At 39.5% G+C, this 23462-nt stretch overlaps 1 protein-coding gene and 1 pseudogene across 1 annotated transcript in view; one reads left to right on the top strand and one right to left on the bottom strand.

Annotated features, from left to right (window-relative positions):
- Positions 1-1391, bottom strand: part of LOC112084401 — a 2486-nt gene extending 1095 nt beyond the window's left edge. The window contains exon 1 of the mRNA XM_024153528.1: positions 5-1391. Coding sequence (XP_024009296.1) covers positions 5-1391 — 1387 coding nt within the window. The remainder of the gene's footprint in view (positions 1-4) is intronic.
- Positions 1392-10921: 9530 nt separating this feature from the next.
- On the top strand, positions 10922-21617 carry LOC112084402 (annotated as a pseudogene).
- Positions 21618-23462: the final 1845 nt, after the last annotated feature.

Here is a 23462-nt window from a genome sequence, read left to right on the forward strand (position 1 = left end):
CGACCAGCCCCCCATTGTGGCTTGGGCGGTCCTCCAGGGGACGGCCCTGTTTCCACTTGATAGTTGTGAGCTCCGCCCTTTGTTTCGAAGTTCACGTATGAGCTCCCCTTCCTGCCCGAAGAAGTGCTAGGAGCTGATGGTGTGCTCTTACTTGGAGGTTTCGTCCGGTGCTTCCGTTCGCTTGCTCGGATGTCCTCCTCAAGCTTGATGAATCCAGAAGCTCGATGGAGAGCATCTTGGATTGTCGGTGGTGGGTTGAGCGTCATCTCCTCGCGGAAACAAGACTCGTACCACAATGACCTCTTTAGGGCCTCAAGTGCGGATCTGTCGCTCACTCCGTCGATTTTTGAGACTACAGCCTTGAACCGATCTATGAATTTCTTCAAAGATTCGGTCTGGCCTTGAGTGATCGACCAGAGATCAGCGTCTGAGGTCTCTTGGGTGATGTACATGGAGTATTGTTTGAGGAAAGCCTTGGACAACTGTGAGAAGTTGTCGATGGAATCCCTTTCGAGTTTTGAGAACCACTCGAGGGCGTCATCCTTGAGGTTCTCGACGAACAGGAGGCAGTAACCTGCGTCCTCTTCTTCTTTTCTGAACCTCGCGCGTCCCATGGCGATCCTAAACGATGTTAGGTGCGCCTTAGGATCAGTGGTTCCATTGTAAGGTTTGATCTTAACCTTTCCGGGATCCGAAAGCCTAGTTTGGGTGACTCGGTCCGTGAAAGGAGTTTTCTGAGCCTCTTCGAGGACACGCTCGATTTCTGGGGCATCGCTGGTCACTCGATGGACTTGAGACTTCATTCTCTTCATCTCATCGGCTGTTTGGTTCAGCTTTCTACGCAACTCATCGAATTGGCTTTCGCCAATTGCCCGCTGGAAATCGCCATCGTGTGCTCGATGAGCCTCCTCACGTTCTCGCAAGATTGCGAGTTCTTCTTCGGTAAGATCCTCTTCACGGTCTGAGAGATCAACCACATCGTCGGATCGAGAGTTGTTGTTCTGACCCTCGGAATTAGGGTTTCCCTCAGCGCGTGTTTCAGTGTCTACCGTGCTTGTTGTTGGTGCGTCCAAAAGGGGCCGCAACAATGGTGGAGCAGTAGGGTTGATCCTGCGAGAGGATGGAGTTCGGAAAGAACTTCCCCGCGGATCACGCCTCAAAGTTCCTGAGCCAACAGGAGTAGCGAAATCGAGACGCTTTCTCAAAAGAGAAGCTCTGGATTCCTTTTCCTTACGGAGATTCTCGACTTGTTGGGTCAAGGTCTCGGTAAGTTTCTCTTGCTCTTGGTTTCTTTTCTCAAGAGCCAAGACAGAGGATCGGAGCTCAGCTATGGTAGCGTCGGCCGCTTTTCCTCCATCTGGATGCAGAGTTAGGGGTTCGTCTCCGGACATGGGTTCTAGGGTTTTTCGACCTAGGGTTTTCGCTTTCAAGAGTAAAGATTTCTCGAGCCCCCTCCTTCTAGCGCCAAATTGTGGGAACCGAAATCCACCGCAACGTAAAATAGGAAAGTTTGATTTGCGAGGAACCGAGAATCTTGGGGAGAAAACGAAAAGCTAAGTGAAAAGAGATCGAAAAAGGAAACTAGGGCTAAAAGAGAACGAACTTTAAAAGAGAAGAAGGAAATTGCGTATTGTATTGATATTGGGAATGTTTCGAATAATCCGAATCCTCTTACAAGAGAGGATATCGATCCTTATTTATACTAAAACATCCTAAGTCCTAAACCACCTAACTTTCGATGTGGGACTAAGGTCTTTTCCTTTTTCCGCCGACTTTTCCATAAATCTTCGAGTAAGCTCCAGAACCTTCCGTAAGTCGGTGTCTTCCTCCCAGCTCGGCCCAAATATGTCCTTCATTCTTCGGTTTAGCGGTTTTCCTCAGTTTAGTTTAAGTTATCGCGATGTTTCGAGAAGTTTACGAAAACATCGGTATTTTCGCGGAAAGACTTGACGAAGAACGAAGTGAAATCATACGAAATTGAAGATGACAAGTAGCTCGGCATTTCTTGATGGCCAGCCATGCCGAGCTACTTGCTTCCCATCCAGCTGTGCGTTTAGCTCAGCATTTAGTCGAGGAGGAAGTCCTCCGACTGTCCGCGGAACGCGTTTAGCTCAGCATTTTGAGGTGCGGAGACCATGGAACATGCTTTACAAGTAGCTCCGCATTTGAAAGTGAGCAAGTAGCTCGGCATTTTTGTTTGGGCAAAATGCCTAGCTACTTGTCATGCCTAGCTACTTGTAATTTGCTTCCCACGGCTGTTCGGTTCGGTACGCTTCAGCATGAACGGGACAGACCTTACAAGTAGCTCGGCATCTTTGATTGAGCAAGTAGCTCGGCATTTTTGGTTGGACAAAATGCCTAGCTACTTGTCATGCCTAGCTACTTGTAATCCGTCCATCTTCCGCTGTCCGGTTCGGTACGTTTCAGCACGAACAGGACAGTCTTTACAAGTAGCTCGGCATTTCAAGCTGTGCAAGTAGCTCGGCATTTTTGGTTGGACAAAATGCCTAGCTACTTGTCATGCCTAGCTACTTGTAATTTGTTCAAAGAATCGCGATTCTTCCGATTTTTCGGTTTATCGGAAAAATCGCTCAAAGAGTCGAAACGATTAGCTCGGCACGTAAGTAGACAACATGTAGCTCGGCATGAATGGTGATGGAAAATGCCGAGCTACTTGTCTCCTTGTGCCGAGCTACTTGTATTTTTCCCGGAAAATTGCAACTTTCGTCGGTTAATCGGAAGAATCTCCCGAAAGACGAAATGGTCGGCTTAGCACAAAGGGAATGTGCATGTAGCTCGGCATTTTTGGGCAAGCCAGATGCCGAGCTACTTGTCTTCGCTTTGGCCCTGCTAATCGTCTTTCGTTCAATAAATCGCGACTTTTTCGGTTTATCGAAAAAATCCCTTCCAGGAGGCGGAACGAGTAGCTCGGCATGGAAGGAGAGCAAGTAGCTCGGCATTTTGTGGTGACAGTGCATGCCGAGCTACTTGTTTGTGCTCTCTCCTTCCTTGCCTCGCCAGTTGGTTCCTGCTCGAAGAATCGCGACTTTTATCGGTTTGTCGATAAAACCTTTCGAAAAACAGTTTTAACGATAAAAACAATTCAAGAGAATTATTTTTCCGAATTTCTTATTCAAATATGGAAACTTTTTCCGATATTCAAATATTTTAGTCGTTAATTCCGGAAATGTGGGTTTTGACCCCAACAAGAAACACCTTACTTTTAGCTTCTTGCGGATGTTATTTGTGTTGTTGTACCTTTGTAAGACTTATTTGTGTTTGTAAGAGATATTTTTTGGTACAACAGGTTCAAATAAGTAGTTCATGTGTGTCAGGAAACAAATAGTTCTAGTTGTCCTACTATTACCATTGAAGTAGTACGAGTGGTCTTAATATTACCAATAAAGTAGTCCAAGCAGTCCTAATATTACCACACAAGTAGTACTAGTTGTCTTAATATTACCAATCCAGTACTTCTAGTTGTCCTACTATTTGATATGATCATGGATGAGGAGCTTAAACCAGTGCTTGAACCGGATGAAGAAGAGCTTGTAGCTGAGGATTCTCAAGGAGCTAAGGACGTGCTTGAAGTGCCAAAATGACCTATGACTCGATCCAGAGCCAAGCTATTCAGCCAAGCCATTGGAGCATTGTTAAGACGCTTGAGTAGGAGTGACGAAGAACCGATCAAAACCACCTTGGTCGTGTTGCAAGCTCAAGTGCATCAATGAATGGACAAGTGCTGCTTCAAGTACTCTTTTTCCCTTGCTTTGGTTTTGTCCCACTGGGTTTTCCAAAGAAAGTTTTTAATGAGGCTTGGGCATCACTTCACATCATCCATTCATTTATCAAAGGCCGTATTCAGGAAGACCTTCATGATTCGGGAAGCTTTACTCATCTTTAGGAAGGCCTACCTAAGTCCGTACTTAGACACCTTTTTAATAAGTCAAACGTGTACTTTTAAATTTGAATTTAGTCTTTGTGTGTTTAATGTGGTCAAGTCTTGGAGCCTGTTCCAAGACTTGTTCGATTTCCCACATTTCTTCTTTCTTTCTCTTTATATTCTCTTGTAACTTCATTTGAGAAATCAATCTATCTTTTTTTAATCAAAATCTCTTTTAAAGTATAGATTCAATCTTGTTGGTGTGTCATATCCAGCAAAACCCTTAGTTTCTCTTTGGTGTGTCATATCCAATCTGAGACTAAGCCACGGTTTCAAGGACTATTCCGCAAGTTCTTGGTTCAAACCATTCGATCAGCACTTGTTTCCATCATCACGGCTTCACAGCCAAAGTTATCATCAACGACTCAACCTCACAGAGTGACGATCTCAGGGAGGATCTTATTACTATTACCATCACAACAGTACTAATCGTCCTAATATTATCCATTGACTGTATTGTTACAAAAAATAATGTAAAATTACATTTGTAAACATTATTCCACACCAAATAGGCCATTAAAACATCAGAATTTGACATAAACTACATAAAATAAATTTGAATTTTTGGAATTGGTTACATGATTATCTTATATGTACATGAATTGCCTTATACTTCTAAGGTTTGTTTAAGAAAATTATTCACACTAATATGACCAATGAGTGAAAATAATCTTTTTAAAAATTTTTATGGTCTGGGATTATGTGAAATGTAGTTTTTATAGTAAATATTCTAAGTACTACTAAAATTTTAAATATAAAGTATGGTACTACTGATTAAACTTTAAAAACCCCCAAAGTACAACTCTTTAGAAAAAATACAACTACAAAACTGATACTATTACGTGACGAAAAGGCGGTGCACGTGACCATTTGTCAGCGCGCACGTTTTTAATTCATTTGTCGGCAAGCACGTTTTTAATTCAGTTAAAATTTGACTAGTTGTACTATTATTGCTAGTGGTTTCAATTCTTTAAGATAGTTGTACCAATATTTCTAGTTAGACCTAAAATTCAACATATAATAATATAAATAAAATTCAACACATAACTTAAATAACACAATTTACTCTTAAAAACAAACCACAACACAAAATAGTCTTAAAACATTTAACAAAATACTCTAAAAAACATGTAACTCACTTATGAACATAAATAGTCTTTAATCTATAAGAAACCTTTTTACCCCTCTTTGGCCTAGGAGATTTAGCTTTCTCAATCCATTTCTTCACCATCTTCGTGATTCTAGGACATTATTGTCGCGTTTTCGGGAGCGGTTGATTTGGGTAACCTTACAAAAAAAAGATCATTAAGTTTTATGAAAATTAAAAAAATGTCATAATGTAAAAATGAACCATTTCTTACCAAAGATTTCATCTGTAATCTTCTTCTCTTTAGCTAGAGAAGCCTCCTTCTCCTCACCTACTCCTTTAGCCTCCTCCTCCTCCTCCTCCTCCTCCTTCTCCTCACCTTCTCATTTAGCCTCCTCCTCCTTCTCCTTCTCTTCACCATTAGTACAATTTTGCCTATATCTCCAAAATAATCTCAAATTGCTACCAAATTCAACAATTCAAGACATTAATATCCATATATAATTCATATACTATTAATACAAATATGTCTGATTTAACTAATTTTAAATTTTTTTAATTTAGTTCACTAATATATATAAGCTTTTTAATATGTTTATAAATGTTCTATAGCCTATTTCATATGAAAATTTCGAATAAAGAAAAAGTTGAGTGCAACCCACTTTTGGTTGGTTTTAGATAGTAAATAACTAAAACCATCGAGGGTATAAGTGAGTTTTATTTCTTTTTTTATTAATAAAAAACAACCTAATCCTTCAAACGGAACTCTTCACCTAACCCTTAGGAAGATTTTGACACAAGCCTCCGGCATCCTTAATCACGAGGTCACCTCGAAGATTCTCTTCCCACAACAAACATGCAGCCCAACCCACTTCTCTAGGTCCACCTTTTCTGGAACCTAGACTCTGATACCACTGTGGGGCTTTTTTAAAGCTATGTCCAATTCTGTCCATTAGTATGATATTGTCCACTTAGGGCCCAAGTGGCAAAGCCCACACGGATTTGCTTTTGGGCTCATTCCCAAAAGCCCTCATACTAATCAGAGTTGAACACTACTTATATATTTGACACTTTATGTCTAAACTTCCGATGTGGGACTTGGATTGTATCCCAACAGCTACTAGAGCTTGATCTTTAGGGCTATAACTCAATAATTCTCCACCTAGCCGTAACAGATCGAAGTAGCCTTACCTGAGAAATGAGATAGATAGCTGATCTAGTATCCGGATTCCACTCTCGGTGCCTGAGCTTTCCTTACTCAGACTTCACTCTCAGTAAGTTCAGAGCTGATTTAACTTACTGATTGGAAGTATCTTGGTGAAAATATCAGCAGGATTCCTCAATGTTGATATCTTCGAAACCGCAATTAACCCATCCTTGATGATCTCTCGTATCTTGTGATACTTAACATCGACATGCTTGGTCCTTTCATGATGAACATTGTTCTTAGACAGAGCTATTGCACTTTGAGAGTCACAAAAGATCTCAACACACTTTTGATCATAACCAAACTCTTTCAGTAACCCCTTAAGCCACAAAGCTTCTTTTGCTGCATCAGTTAACGCCATGTATTCAGCCTCCATGGTTGATAATGCCACAACCTTTTGCAAACACGATTTCCAACTGATAGTGTTGCCTCTTAATGTGGATACAACTCCACTGATGGACCTCCTCTTATCCAAATCCGCAGCATAATCAGAATCACAATACCCTTTAAGAACAAATTCAGAATCTTTCTTGTAACACAACTTGTTTCTCAATGTACCTTTGATGTGCATCAACACCCACTTTACTCATAACCAATGCTCTCTGATCGGATTCTCCATGAATCTACTTATGATTCCAACCAGATATGCCAAATCAGTCGTATTCCAATCATAGAGTACATTATACTCCCCACCGCATTAGAGTATGGTATTGACCTTATGTACTCTTTTTCTTCGAGTAATTGAGCATCTGTTGCAGCTCTCATCTTCAAATGAGCCCCTAATTGTGTAGCTACATCCTTAGCTTGTTCCATTTTATACAGCTCCAACACTTTTTCAAGGTAACCTTCTTGAGAAAGCCATAACTTTCCAGCAGCTCGATCTTTAGTGATTTCCATCCCGAGAATCTTCTTGGCTGCTCCCAAGTCCTTCATCTCGAACTTGATACTCAGTTTCTGCTTCAGCTCTAAGACAACACCTTTGTCTTTTGTAACAACGAGCATATCATCCACGTAAACGAGTAGATAAACCTTTGATCCATCAGCAAGAATCTTGATATAAGCACAGCTATCCCTGAGACTTTGCGTGAATCCAACCTCTTTCATGTACCCATCAAACTTCTGATTCCATTTGCGTGGGGATTGCTTTAAACCATAGAGAGACTTGTTCAGTAAACACACTTGATTTGGCTTAAACTGATCTTCGAATCCTTCCAGAGCTTCTATGTAGATTTTCTCTTCTAATTCACTATGTAAAAATGTTGTTTTTATATCTAACAGCTCCAATTCAAGATCCTCTTCAACAACAATAGTAAGCAAAATCCTTATAGACACATGCCTAACCACTGGTGCAAAGATATATGTGTAATCTACTCCCTTTCTTTGAGCATACCTCTTGGCCACTAACCGTGCCTTAAACCTCGGTTCTTCTACTCCTGGAATTCCAGACTTACGTTTGAAAATCCACCGGCATCCTATAATGCGTTGCCTTTAAGGCTTGTCTACAACAATCTAGGTATGATTCTTCTTGAGTGAATCTATTTCCTCTCCCATACCACCTTTCCAAAACTCCCAATCTGCGTTACTACGAGCTTCTTTGTAGTTAGCAGGCTCTCTGGAGTCTCCATCCACCGTAGTAACAAGAGCTTCGGCATCAAAGATGTCTTCTTCATCGTATGTGCCTTCACTGAAACAACCCTCAATGTCATACCTTCTAAGAGCCCTTATCTCTCTTCTGCTTCTGTCTCTGACTAAATGGTAACTATCCGGTGATTCTGCTCCACTGTCTCCACCTGATTGATCATTCTCTGACCCCTGTTCCTCCTCTGAAACAAACTTATCCTCTGAATTCTGATCATTCTGAACCGTGCCACTTGATGATGCATTCCCTGTTTCTAAACCAACTGATTCTTGCAAATCATCTCCACCTGAATCTGAAACATTATCACCCTCAATATGAAAATCAAAAGCTAACTCTGTCTGTTCTAACTGACTATCCTGAACATGTTTCCCTTTCTGAATCACATCCTTGTAGACCACATTCTCTTGAAAAACAACATTCCTACTAATCTAACACTTCTTCTCTTCTAACAACCACACCCTGTAGCCTTTTATCCCTGTAGGATAACCCAACAAAACCGCTTTCTTGGCTCGTGGTCTTAGCTTCCCCTCATCACAATGTGCAAAACATAAGCAACCAAACCTCCTTAGATAGCTATACGTAGGTGGTCTCCCAAACCACTTCTTGTCTGGTATCTCGGAATTGATTGCTGATGATGGTGTCTTGTTGATCAAAGTCACTGCCGTTTGAGTTGCTTCTGCCCAGAAGACCTTTGGTAGTCCAGAATCACTGAGCATACTCCTCACCTTCTCCATTATAGTCCAATTCATCCTTTCTGCTACCCCATTATGTTGGGGTGTGTATGCACAAGTCCTGTGCCTCACTATCCCTTTATCCTTACAGAATTGATTGAACAATGAGTTACAGAACTCCAAACTGTTATCAGTTCAAGATTTTAATCTTCTTCTCTGCTTGATTCTCCACCATTGTGCTCCATTCCACAAAAATTCCAAAAGCTTCATCTTTATGTTTGAGAAAATAAACCCATATCTTCCTTGTAAAGTCATCAATAAAAGAGATGAAGTATTGATACTTCCTAAGAGACAATGGCACACTAGGAGCTCCCCACAAGTCTGAATGAATGTAGTCAAGTCTATCCTTGGTGTCGTGAGTAGCCACCGAGAAACTAACCCTCTTAGCTTTTCCATAAACACAGTCTTCACACATTTCCAGCACTGACACTTTCCTTCTGTCTAAAAAGTAGTCTTCTATGCCATAACACTATATCATCTGGTTTCCTTTCAGTGATCAACGACTGGCTTACCTCAGCTCTTCCTTGAAGTAGATAAAGCATTTCATGTCTCCTTCCAGTTAACAGAACTCTCTCATCATCTTGAACCCTGAGAATACCATTCTTGGATCCGAAACTATACCCTTTCTCTTCTAATGTTCCCATAGAAATCAAGTTTCGATCCATTTCAGGAAGATATCTGACCTCTTTGAGCAAGAAATATGATCCATCATGGTTTATAATCTTTATATTCCCAATCCCTCTCACTCTTGAAGTCGTTTTGTTACCCATCCTCACTGATCCTCCACGGTCTTCATCTAGAGTTTCAAACCACTCTTTCTTGTGTGTCAATCCTTGCCTGCAACCTGAGTCCATGATCCACTCTACTTCCAAGTTTACACTTGAAGTATAGTTTGCTTCTGAAACATAAAAACCGTTTGCTTCATTCTTGTTTTCCTTTACCATTCCAGCTTCTCCTTTGCTACCACCTCCACCTTGTTGTCTGGATTTGCCTAGTGACTTGCTCCTGCCGTTTGGACAAGAGTTTTTGAAATGTCCTTCCTCTCCGCAGATCCAACAACCTTTCTTATTTCTTGACTTTGAGCGAGACTTCCTTGACGACTTGTCTATGTTCTCAGATCTTCCTATGTTATCTCCTTTAGCATACAAGCTTTCTGATGGAGTCTTAGATCCTCTTGAACTTGACCCGTTGTCCAGTTCCTTCGAGTGAATAGCTGCTATTACCTCATCCAGAGTCAACGTCATCCTCCCTGAGCTGTATCTCAGAGTGTCTTTCAGGTGCTCGAACTGTCGCGGTAGTGTGATCAGAAGTAACACCGCATGATCTTCTTCAGAAACTGTAACATCAATATCCTCAAGGTCTGATATGAGCTGTAGAAACGCATCCACATTGTAAACGCATCCACATTGTAAACAAAAATGATCCGCCTAGGCGCTAGGCTCTTATGAACCGTGGCGATTACCTTCTAATCCGACTAGAAAATCAAAATGTTATACTAATAAATTATAACATTTATTATTTATAAATTGTAATAATCCATATATTATATCATAAAAGCTTAAGATAATAGACTAATATGAATTTTATCATTTATAAATTATGATATTTCATATATTTTGTTATGTATATTCAGTATATTTTTTATCTTGTAAACGACTAGACCGCTTAGTTAGAAATCTAGGCTTACGAGTAGGCTCTCTAAGCACTAGGCATCGGGTCACCGCCCGTTTAGCGCCTAGCGCTTTCTTGAACACTGACTAATACTGATACTGCCTTTCTTCCTCTCTACGCTACTAGAGCTTGATCTTTAGGGCTATAACTCAACACTCAAGTATCTTATCCTCTCCTTGTTTGTTTACTCATCATTTTTCCAGTCTTTTATATGCTCGTATCTGAAACGGCACTGTGTTTGGGGTTCAAGGAGAATTATCTGACTGATTAGAACTTGGAATCACACGATTCTTAGATTGTATTGTACATTTTTCTTAGAATATAGTTGTTTGTTAAGTTAATATAACTTTATTTTGATCGGATGTTCATGCATATAACCGGGAATATGTGTTCCTTTGGTTTCTATGATTGAATTTGTGTACTTTGGTTTTCAGGATCATTTTTGTTTTTTTTAATATAATGTAAACTCACGTTCATTGCTTCTGATTTTTTTACATTTTCACGAGTCAAATTTTAGACCTAACTTTGCGGAAAGTCAGATTTCTTATGATATGCTTATGGTAGTGGGCTCATCCTTGGTTGAATAGTGTGTTTTTTTTTTTGTAAGGCGTTCGAGTAGTTAGTTCTTTCATTCGTTTATTTTATGGATATACTTATGCTTGGGAGTTTCTACAGTTATCCTGAGGCTTCGGAAGAGGATCTGAAGAAATGGGAAAGATCATATCGGAAACTGTCTCCTGCGCACAAGGTAATTTTTTGTTGCGTTCAGAGAAGAATTATAGTTCTTGTTATTCCTTTCGGCAGGTTGTGTTATTTGTTGCGTAAGACTATCGATATTATGTTAATGTTTTACTGATATAGCAGATTTTAGAGTTCGAATTGCGTACATACGATTAGCAGTCACGGATAGTTTTGTTAAGAGATATGATATCAAGACTGGTTGATTATTAGTCGAATCTTCTTTGTTTGTTTATAATTACTAGGAGTGAATCCGCGCATGCGCGGGTTCTCTTTCTTATATTTGTTATTTATTTATTTATTTTTTTGACATTATTTTTATGTTTATGTCAATGTATTTTCTTGAAAAAACTTATAATCTTGTGTAAATTTGGTTTTTAATTTATTTTTTTTATATAATAGCTTGTTTTGATTATTAATCTATTCATGCGTTTCTAATATCTTTCATACATCATATTATAAATATTTTTCATTCATATTATCATCTAAATCCTAAATCACATTAATTCGTTAATTTTTTTATTTACTATTTTAAGTGTTTTCACAAATATTTCACTTTATCCATTTTTCATGGTTTTAAAATTTTTATATTTATATGTCTTTGTTCCACTTATAATCATGTGTAAATTTGATTTTTAATTTATTTTTTATATAATAGCTTGTTTTGATTATTAATCTATTTATGCGTTTCTAATATCTTTCATACATCATATTATAAATATTTTTCATTCATATTATCATCTAAATCCTAAATCACATTAATTCGTTAATTTTTTTATTTACTATTTTAAGTGTTTTCACAAATATTTCACTTTATCCATTTTTCATGGTTTTAAATTTTTTATAGTTATATGTTTTTGTTCCTCTTTTTCTTATTTTGTGTCACATTATTCTCTTTACTTTTGGTAATTGGTTACATCGTTGATTATTATTAAATATATTTGTTTCCTATAGTTTTATAACTTTGATTTTTCTTCTTCCATTTTTAAGCTTTTTAATTTTTATTTTAATCCATAATTTGGTATTTTTCACTTTTATATTAAAATATGTTTATCTTGTTTAATTGAGAGTTAATATTTCAAAAAAACATTAAAAATGCATTTAAATCATGTATATATAATACTGATATGTTTATAATATTTCTTTGAATTAAATATGAATATCATTTATTGTATATTTCCATTTTAATAAATATTTAAATAGTTAAATTTGAATTAAATGATTTTAAATTAAATAAATAATTGTTGACACATGTGATATTTTTATTGGTTGGAAAACGCTGAGGTGTCAACGCAGGAGAACCCCCATTCTCTCATTATAGTATATAATAAAACTAACTGTCTTTACGGTTAAAAAAAAAAAAAAAAAAAAAACTAACTGTCTTCAGTGGGGCTTTTTTTTTTTTACCTCGTACAGGCATTGGTACCCCATTACCCTTTGAAGTTTCAGAGATTAAGAAGGTGAAATCTGTACTCAGTAGATAAGTGTCTAGATTCGTGTGACAAGCTTGCTTGGATGACATTTAGAATAAATATTTGTTTCCATTATAGTTGCTTCTTCTTTTCTACTTTGGATTATTGAAGAATCGTGATGCTCCTAAACGTATTCATTAACTCGGTACTAAAAAATGAAAGAAATATCACCATAATGATATCCCCTGGGGAAATCGAGGTTAGGGACCGTCTAAACGTATAACAAGCAAGGTTTCTGGTTTTGACATCAATGCATTTTCATCCTATTAAATATGTGACTTCTCAGGCATGATTTTTGAAAAATGGTTACACAGTATGATAACATATTTTAGAACTAATGTGTGAGTTGTCAACTCTTATAGTTTTCTTTTTCTCATGTTGGAACACTAAACTCAATAGTAGTATGCCATATTGAACTTGAGATATTTATAGCGCTTTGTGCTTGTCCCAGATGTTCTAAGTTAGTCTGATTTAAAATACCGGTGAGTTATTTGACTTTGTTGTTGCAGGTGTATATCGACGAATTCATACTTCATATTTAATATGCTTCAGGTCAGTAGCAGACATTTCTTCTAATAATTCCCTTGGCGATTTAATTGCTTCATGCTACTTATTTGATGTTGCGATTCGTAATTTTTATGTCGAAATGCTAGAAATCCTAAGCAATTCATGTCATGTAATCATAATTACTTGGCAGGCTTTTGAGCCCCCTATAGACTTGAGTCAGGATTTTGATGGTTGTGATCAAGACTCAAATATTGAGTGTGCTCCAAATGAGAAATATATACTAGAGGAAAGCACGACTCTTCTTGTCAGCCTGCCTTGACAAATAATTGTACATATCAGGAAGAAAGTAACAGCATGCGCGACTCAGTAAGACGAACTTTTTCTATAGAGGTCAGATCGAGACATTGAAACTATATCCTTTTCATTTATAATCATTAATTTAATTTTATAAATGCAGGAGCTTCAGAGGAAGGATGCTAATGATCATCCCCCCCAAGAATCACTCTGAAGACACAAAATTCAATGATAATAGATGTGGTTGTGGTGGAGGCCATTTAAATCACGACCATGGCAGTGTAATGTCAACTCATATACTTTAAAACCTCAGTTTTCCAGAAACAGAGTTGAACATCCTTAGCCGTGTGCAGATTCTTTGGTTATTGTTTGAGTTATGTAAGGTTTTTATGCTGTTGAGCATCTATATTAGATCCTATGAATATTTCATGGAATTCTAGATCATATCAATATTACCTAGTATTCTGTCTTCAGAAAGCGTTCTATTGTCAAGCTTATGTTGGTTTTCTTAGTGGAAAATATTTCTGCGTAATCTTCTTGTGATTATAAACTTATCATACCAATTCATGTGATTTTTCTAATTCTAATGTTACTTCTTAATTTTTTATAGGCATCATTATCATCTCATGATTGGTTGGACCCATCGTTACAGACACATGTTCCTCTGGTTGATGTAGATAAGGTATGGTTTTGATGTTTAGTATGGCTCATGAAACCCATTTTCTTCTTCCTAGGTAATCATAACTGTGTTAGAGCTCTCGTAGTTCAGAGATAAAGGGAGTAAGGTGAAATGTTAGAATATATTTTTAAGCTCTGATGATCTGATCCATTAGGCGGTTTGGACATGTCTAGGAGTCGACTATCTCATGAATTTAAGTGAATCCTGTTGAGCTTAAGTCCACATTACAGCTTCATATGCACATGATAGAGGTGGCAGGCACACCCGTTGAATTGCATATGTTTGTTGTTGTGTGCAGTGTTCAAAAAAACGCTAGGCGCTAAGCGGGCGGTGCCCCACTGCCTAGTGTCTAGAACGCCTAGTCGGAAGCCTAGATTTTTAATTAGGCGGCGTAATCGTTTACAAGATAATAAATATATTGAATATACATAACAAAATATATGAAATATCATAATTTATAAGTAATAAAATTCATATTAGTTTATTATATTAAGATTTTATGATATAATATATGAATTATTATAATTTATAAATAATAAATGTTATAATAATTTATTATTATAATATTATGATTTTCTAGACGGATTAAAAGGTAATCGCCACGGTTCATGAGAGTCTAGCGCCTAAGCGGCGCTTAAGCGGCCGTCTAGACCGCTTTTTTGAACACTGGTTGTGTGTTTCGCTCACCAATCGAATATGTTGAAATGCGCATGGTTTTGTTTGTATTCTAATACAGGTTCGCTGTATAATAAGAAATGCGCAGAGGTAACCGTATTTCTTTTTGTCATTTTATTGTTACAATGATTTACTCAGATTTTATCGTCAATAGCATATCGCAGATTCAGTTGTTAATTGTATATTACTTTTTACGTACAGGGTCAAAGAGAACGAGACCAATGCTACAAGCCAATACTTGACGAATTTGATTCTTTGTTTCCTGATCGTCAGAAGGAGAGGTACATCGTGCTACTGTTATTTTTGACTTTTGAGTCTCTGACTTCTCCAAATTTGGTGGCGCTGCATAGAGATAAATTGGCAAATTTTTAGTTCCTTATTTGTCTATTGAGAACTAACAAGCGAGATAGACAAGACAACTAGTATTTGGTTGAGGATTTTAGTACCTACTGCATTCACGGTGCTTACTGATGCACCATCCTAATCACTTTAGGAACACGCAACCATTCAACCGTGGCTTCCAATTCACGTCAACCTTCGCTTATTTCCTTTTTATGGAGTTTTGTTTTCTCTTTCTATTATTTGGATTATTTCCTTTTCGTTTTAGTATTCCTATTTTAATAAGGAAAGTCGTTTGTGACCGACCTTGAAGGCTTATATAAATCCATAGCTATGACTTTTTAGAATTCAGTTTTTGAAGTTATAAAATCGAGAGTTATCTCTTTTGCCTTATTTTGATTTGATTTAGTTCATCAATCCAGGAAGCCTTGATTTGATTTGATTCAATTCATCAAATTAAGAAGTCAGGTCTCTAGAGATTGTCAAATCCCTATATTGAACTGAATTATCAAACCCTACGCTGCGCCAGGTTAGTATCAGAGCTTTGCTATGTTCCATTACGATGCCGAGAGAAAAAGGAAACGCAGCCCCAACGGAGGCTGAACTCAACCGTTAAGCTATTGTGGAGATTCAGGAGCAGATGCATGCAATGGCTACAGCCATGCAGGTGCTTGTCGTACAACGACCACCGCCACCGGTGGCAGCTCCCGTTGCACCCGTTGACGAAGACGACGAGGAAGATGAAAACCCGTTTGCGGCACTCCGCGACAATCCTGCGATCCAACACCTTCCTGTTAATGATTTCAATTGGGAGAATGGATTTAAATCAGAGATTCCAGAGTTTCATGGTGGACCAACGGCAGAGGAGCTGCTTGATTGGATCGTCACCATGGAAGAGATTATGGAGTTCAAACATGTCCCCCTGGATCGTTGTGTCCCTGTCCTTGCTATGCGTTTTCGGGGCAGAGCGACAGCTTGGTGGGCTCAACTCAAAGCAACACGTACTCGTTTGGGCAAGCCGAAAGTGCTGTCATGGGAAAAGCTGAAATCTAAGATGAGAAAGACCTTCTTACCGTACAACTACGATCAAGTCATGTTTCAACGTCTTCACAATTTACGTCAAGGATCGAGTACTGTGTTGCAGATTACGCGACCGAATTTTTTTTGATTCTTACTCGTGTTGATATTCAGGATTCTGAACATCAGCTTGTGGCTCGATTCGTTGCGGGTCTGCGTCAGCAAAACCAGCATACCATTAATCTGTTCAACCCACTTACGATTTCGGAAGCTCATCAACAAGCTTTAACCATTGAAGCTCAGACGAGGAGCAATTATTCGTCGTGGACGGCCTCTCGTCCGTCGCGCAGCTCTCCGATTCTCTCGCCTCAACAACCAGCGGAAGAATCATCTCAGAAACCGGAAACAGCTCTTGTCCTATCGCTGACAATCGTCCATCTCGGCCAAGTTCCCTTCACTGTTTCTCTTGTGGTGAAATTGGTCATCGCCAGTCTAATTGCCCAACACGTAATCGAAGAAGGCTTCTTCTTGATGTTGCTGGTAACGACGTGGAGGTTGTCTATGATGAAGAGTTACCAGAGGTCGCAGCAAACACGGAGGTTTTAACCGCTGATGTTGGTACTGCACTGATGTTTCGTCGTGTTTGGTTAGCTCCTCGTGGACCAGATGAGCCTCCTCAATGGCATAATCTATTTCATTACAAATGTACTGTGGAGGGAAAGGTTTGCAATCTTATTGTTGATTCCGGGAGTAGCGAAAACATAGTAGCGGAAGAAGTTGTTAATAAACTTCATCTTCCGATGGAACAGCGCCCTTTTCCATATAAGCTCGGCTGGTTGGATAAGAAAACCGACGTCTTGACCACTCGTCGTGCTTTGATTTCCTTCTCTATTGGTAATAGTTACAAGGATCAGTTACACTTTGATGTTGCTCCCATGGATGCTTGTCATCTTCTTTTCGGGCGCCCTTGGTTATACGATCGCCGGGTTCAACATGATGGTTTCCTCAACACGTATAGTTTTCGTTTTCAAGAGCGCAACTTTACGTTACAACCATCTTTACCAGAACCGCACGTTGCGTCCTCGCCTTCTGTCCTGGTTCTCCAACGCAAACCATTTGAGACTACGATGCACGTGGAAGGTCGGGTTTTGTTCTTGTTACCAACAGTAGCTTCGTCAACTGTCACTACGCCTATTCCTTCCGACTTTGAGGCTCTTGTCAGTGAGCTCGCTGATGTCTTTCCTGATGATTTTCCCTCTGGTTTACCTCCCCTTCGTGACATTCAGCCTCGTATTGATTTAGTTCCTGATGCACTTCTTCCTAATCGACCGCACTATCGTATGAGTCCGGCGGAACATGAAGAACTACGTCGTCAGGTCGAAGAGTTGGTCACCAAGGGTTTCTTACGTGAGAGTTTGAGCCCGTGTGCAGTCCCGGCCTTGCTTATCCCTAAGAAAGATGGTTCATGGCGGATATGTGTGGATAGTCGGGCCATTAATAAAATCACTGTTCGGTACCGGTTCCCTATTCCTCGTCTTGATGATTTGCTTGACCAAATTGGTGCTGCTTCCATCTTTTCCAAACTTTATTTGAAAAGTGGATATCATCAAATTCGCATCCGTCCCGGTGATGAATGGAAAACGGCATTCAAAACAAGAGAAGGGCTTTTTGAGTGGCTTGTTATGCCTTTTGGTTTGTCCAACACACCAAGTACCTTTATGCGGGTTATGAATCAGGCACTTCGTCCATTTATCTGTAAGTTTGTGGTGGTTTACTTCGATGATATATTGATCTTCAGTATGTCGGTAAGGGAGCATATTGCACATTTGCGGGAGGTGCTACTTGTTCTTCGGCGTGATCACCTTTATGCGACACTTAAGAAGTGTGAGTTCGGTTCTGAAACCGTTCACTTCCTTGGGTATATTGTCTCTGCTCGTGGGTTGGCTGTTGATCCAAGCAAAGTGGAGGCTATTCAGTCATGGCCAACACCTACTACGCTGTCGGAGATTCGAAGCTTTCATGGGCTTGCGTCCTTTTACCGCCGTTTTGTTCCACAGTTTAGCAGTTTAATGGCTCCTCTCACAGATTGTATACGCCGTGATGGTCTGTTTTTGTGGACACCAGAAGCTGCGAGCCTTTGAGACGGTCAAACTTAAACTCGTCTCAGCCCCTATTCTGGCTTTACCGGATTTTTCGCAGGTCTTTGAGCTACATAGTGATGCCTCTAAGACCGGTATTGGTGCCGTTCTTAGCCAACGCGGTCGTCTTATCGCCTTTTTTAGTGAGAAATTAGTGGGAGCTCGTAGTCGCTACAGTACTTATGATATTGAGTTCTACGCGGTGGTTCAAGCTATTAAACATTGGCGCCATTACCTTTTTCATAAGGAGTTTGTTCTTTTTACGGATCATGATGCTCTCAAACATCTTAATAGCCAAGATAAAGTGTCGTCACGTCATGCCGCGTGGATTGCTTATTTACAGCAATTCACCTTTGTGATAAAGCATACTTCGGGGGGTTTCGAATCGCATAGCTGATGCCTTGAGTCGTCGTGGTGCCCTGCTTTCGGTTCTCCACGTTTCTGTCCCTGGCTTTGGTACGTTCGCTGAACTATATCCAACTGATGCTTTCTTTGGTAGGATCTTTGAGGAAGCTCGTTCAGGTGTATCTCGGGACTTTACTTTGCATGATGGGTTCCTCTTTCGCGGTGATCGGCTTTCATTCCGGATTGTAGTCTTCGTTATAAACTCATTTCCGAGATTCATAATGAGGGCCACATAGGCAGGGATAGTACGTTACATCTTGTCTCGTGTTCTTATTTCTGGCCGTCTCTCCGACGTGACGTGGAACGGTTTGTTGAAAGGTGTGTTACATGCCAAAAGTCCAAAGGGCATGCCACCGATGCGGGTCTTTATCTTCCGTTACCGGTTCCGACACAGCCTTGGTCCGACATTAGCATGGATTTCGTGGTGGGGCTTCCTCGCACTCAGCGTGGTTTTGATTCTATCTTTGTCGTTGTGGATCGCTTCTCCAAAATTGTTCACTTCATTCCGTGTAAACGGACTACTGATGCTGTCCAGGTCGCTACACTTTTCTTCCGCGAGGTCTATCGGCTTCATGGCTTGCCCACTTCTATTGTCTCTGATCGGGATTCTTGCTTCTTGGGACATTTTTGGCGTTCTTTGTAGAAGATGCTCGGGACTAGTCTTGACATGAGTTCCGCTTATCATCCTCAAACGGATGGACAAACGGAGGTCATTAATCGTTCTTTGGGGAATCTACTGCGCTGCTTGATATGCGACTCTATCGGCACTTGGGATTCCAAACTCCCACAAGCAGAGTTTGCACACAATCACGCCCTCAATCGAAGCTCGGGGTTCAGCCCGTTTCAGGTTATCTATGGTCTTCTTCCTCGTGGTCCCGTTGACCTCTCCACTCTTCCTGATCGTACTCGGTTACATGGTGGTGCAGAGGATTTTATCGAAGAAATACACAACTCTCATCGTCGATGTCTTATTTTTGAGGTTAGGGATCTTGTGTGGGCATTTCTAACAAAGGATCGGCTGCCAGCTCATACTTACAACAAACTCAAAGCAAATAAAATTGGCCCTCTTGAAGTTTTGGAACGCATTAATGACAATGCATATCGTCTGCGTTTACCGGCTGATCTCGCCACTTCGGATGTGTTCAATGTGAAGTACTTATCGCGTTATGTTCCTCCTGATCCGGTTCACGATTCGGGGATGAATCTTTCTCACCCCGGGGGACCTGATGTAGCATCCTAATCACTTTAGGGACATGCAATCATTCAACCGTGGCTTCCAATTCACGTCAACCTTCGCTTATTTCCTTTTTATGGAGTTTTGTTTTCTCTTTCTATTATTTGGATTATTTCCTTTTCGTTTTAGTATTCCTATTTTAATAAGGAAAGTCGTTTGTGACCGACCTTGAAGGCTTATATAAAGCCATAGCTATGACTCTTTAGAATTCAGTTTTTGAAGTTATAATCGAGAGTTATCTCTTTTGCCTTGTTTTGATTTGATTTAGTTCATCAATCCAGGAAGCCTTGATTTGATTTGATTCAATTCATCAAATTAAGAAGTCAGGTCTCTAGAGATTGTCAAATCCCTAGATTGAGCTGAATTATCAAACCCTACGCTGCGCCACTTACAAAGTTAATTAGCAACTGCAATTCGCTCTCAAATATTCTAGTCACTTCATCCTGCAAGGTATGCCTTTATCGAACTCAATTGAAAGTATAACCAGGGCTTCGTGGTCCAGGGGTAAAGGGCTTGCAGCTGTAAGTTCCGCCTCGGGGGATCGAATCCTGGCCACTGCGGTCTCTTATAATTGTGGTCGGGCTGCAGCACTCCAGGAGTCGACACGTGGAGAGCCATTTGGCCGCCCACGTGGCTAGTCTAGGCAGGACCCAGGGGATGATGCGTTGGCCCTCGGTTGTGTCCCTTGACCACTGGTCGAGAAAGGACCACTGGTCGGAGCTGGCGGTCCCTGATTGGTGTTGTGCTAGGATACCTGGGTTATCAAAAAAAAAAAAAAAAAAAAAGTTAATTATCTGATTTGCAGCACCCCTCATGCTTGTTTAGTCCCAGGTGATGGACTTGGACGTCTGGCCCTTGAAATTTCTTGTCTAGGTATGCCATGGAGAAATAAAATTTCTGGTTAGCTTCGATGATAATAAATAATATTACAACTCTTGTGCATTGGACAGGTTTCGATAGCCAAGGAAATGAGTTTTCATACTACATGATGATATGCTCAAGTTTTATTCTCAATTAGTAAGAGTTTCTTACTTTCCTGAATATGTTTATCTTTTTATCTTCCTTATAATTTGTTTGTCCGTTCGTCCACTTCTCAAATATACCAATCAATATACATATCTTTGTCCCTTGAACAATTTTTCAGAACAGCCAAGCTCTATATTTTCAATTTCTGTATTTTCCATGATGTAGTGTCTTCTCTGGTGTATCGCTAAATTTAGTTTAGCTAGTTTCGTGCTTTTGGTCCAGTTTTGAGTTTTACTCAGCTTGATTTTTTCATCAGTGCACAAGCGCCCGGTGAGTGGACAATATATCCCTGGATACACAGCAACTGCAATTCGCTCTCAGATATTCTAGTCACTTCATCCTGCAAGGTATGCCTTTATCGAACTCAATTGAAAGTATAACTCGGCATAGAAATGTCTATATGGTTCGTTTAAGGTATTATGTATCTGTTTTCCTGGTACGACATAAGGGAACTCAATTGGAAAGTGATCAAGCAACTTGCATTGGTGATTTCATGTAACCACAATCGTTCTGTCACTTTACTAAAATGTAAGACATTTTGTGGAGCAGTGCAGGAATAACGGAAGGTTTCTCTACTGGTGGTGATTTTGTTGAAGTATACAATGAATCATGTCATGCAGGTAAGAATTTCTTATTACGTTCTTTTGTTTAGGCCAAGATGCTTTATGTTTCATACCAAAAACAGCATTTATTTTTCTAAAAGTAACCGGTAACATGGAATTGCAGGAATGTGGGATGCAGTTGTGACTTGCTTTTTCATCGACACTGCTCATAACATCATCGAGTACATCGAAACCATATATATAGGATCTTAAAGGATTTTAATACCTGCTGCATTGATTTCATAAATTTTATTAATTAAACATCATTAAAGAACATTAATAGATTTAGCATCATAAATATTTTTATCGAATTTAAACATTATCACAAATGTTACTAGCATCTATTATATAATGAGCCAACTATCTCTTCTCCTATCGCGCCACGTCATCACTTCCATCTTGCCACGTGTTAACTTCTTAAATAAAAAAATTGAACGATCCATTAAACGATACAAATACAAGCAGCCCAACATTAAAATAAAGTCCAACTCATTTTTTCTACCCAATCCTTTTTCCGATAAACCACCGTATCTTTAACGTCACTCCATGGCGATATAGATCGTGTTTCCCGTAACTGTTGTCACCGTTCGATCATCTTCTCCTACCGCTTCAGTTCTCCATTCCTTAGTTCCCATTATCTGACTTCACCACACGTTAATCCAGCCGTTTCTAAAATTCTTCCTCTATAAATATTGATTCCAAGCAACGAAAAATCACATCGCCAAACCGCAATCGTCATCTTCATGACTTCATCTCCCACATTTGTATTTCTCCTCTATACACATCAATCTCGAAGTGGGTTTTGGTTATAAGGCCAGGCCAATCTCTTCAATCAGCGTTAGAAAACCAATCACACACCTCTCATCCCCGGTTACGAAGATCAACAACATTCAAGGTGGTATGTTCTACCATTAATTTTCTTCTTCTTCTTTCAATATTTTATGCGGGGGATTCATATTGTCTTTCCTTCGGAATAATTTTTTACTATTACATTGGTTATTGTCTCGCTTCGGAATTCGTATAATATATCTACTAGAGGTGGGCCCGCGCCCTGGTGAGAAGACATCGAACACAACCACACCCTTTTTGACATAATATTCAATATTTACTCTCAGCTGCTTTTGTGTTTGGATGTTAGATGTAATGGGTTGCATATCCGGCGTTGGATGTCTTCGAAGGGACGAACCCGCAAGAGAGAACGAAGAACCTTACACCTTGTCATTCGTCTTAACCGATGAAAAGTAAACATGCGTTTGCTAATTTCTTCCGAGACTCGTAACCTTTTAAACGTTATGAAAAGTGCTAGATGATAAGCAACATTGTATCTAAACTGCAGTGATGATGTGGTCTTTTGCGAGGCTCATGGATCCATTGCTCGAAGGTTCCACGAAGAATGGGTCGCGGAAGGGAAATATGGCATGGTCTGCCTCCTAAGGTTTTGGATTTTTGAAAAAGAGATAGGTACCGTAACTGCGACTCTAATCTATATTAGCATAAACCAAAAAAAAAAAAAGCATATTAAGGGAACGTTGTCTTACTCGACAGGTGCTCAATACACCAAGATGATATGCTCATCCGCTCGTGGCTGGTCAGATTTCTTTCTCAATCCATGGGCTGAGGAGGCGGTAGAATTTAGATCAAAGTAAGCTTTTTTTTTTGTGTCATGATCATGTTAGTTTTATTTAGATGTCTGTTTATAGATTTCTTGGTTAACACTAAAACATTTGCAATCCTCTGTTTTGCAGCTTCGTGCGAAAGACAGATCAAGGATCCGTCATCAATCCTTATTAGCCCATGTATCCAAGTCGCTATGTCCCATTTTTCATCTATTCGGCCCTAGGCATGAACTATTTTTCGGTTATCCTGGATTTATATTCTGAATTTTATAAGCACATTTGTTATCGGTGTGTTGGTTTTGTAACGACAAACCTATGTCTATTAGTTTTGTTTTTAAAAAAAAACGATCACTCCTCGGCCAACCATACGATTTGCATGCACTATAACTTGGTCAGAAATAAACCAACCATTCAATACACCCATCACTGATAAACAAAATAG

Source organism: Eutrema salsugineum, unplaced genomic scaffold (assembly GCF_000478725.1).
Source record: "Eutrema salsugineum unplaced genomic scaffold, Eutsalg1_0 scaffold_4, whole genome shotgun sequence".
NCBI classification, from domain to species: domain Eukaryota; kingdom Viridiplantae; phylum Streptophyta; class Magnoliopsida; order Brassicales; family Brassicaceae; genus Eutrema; species Eutrema salsugineum.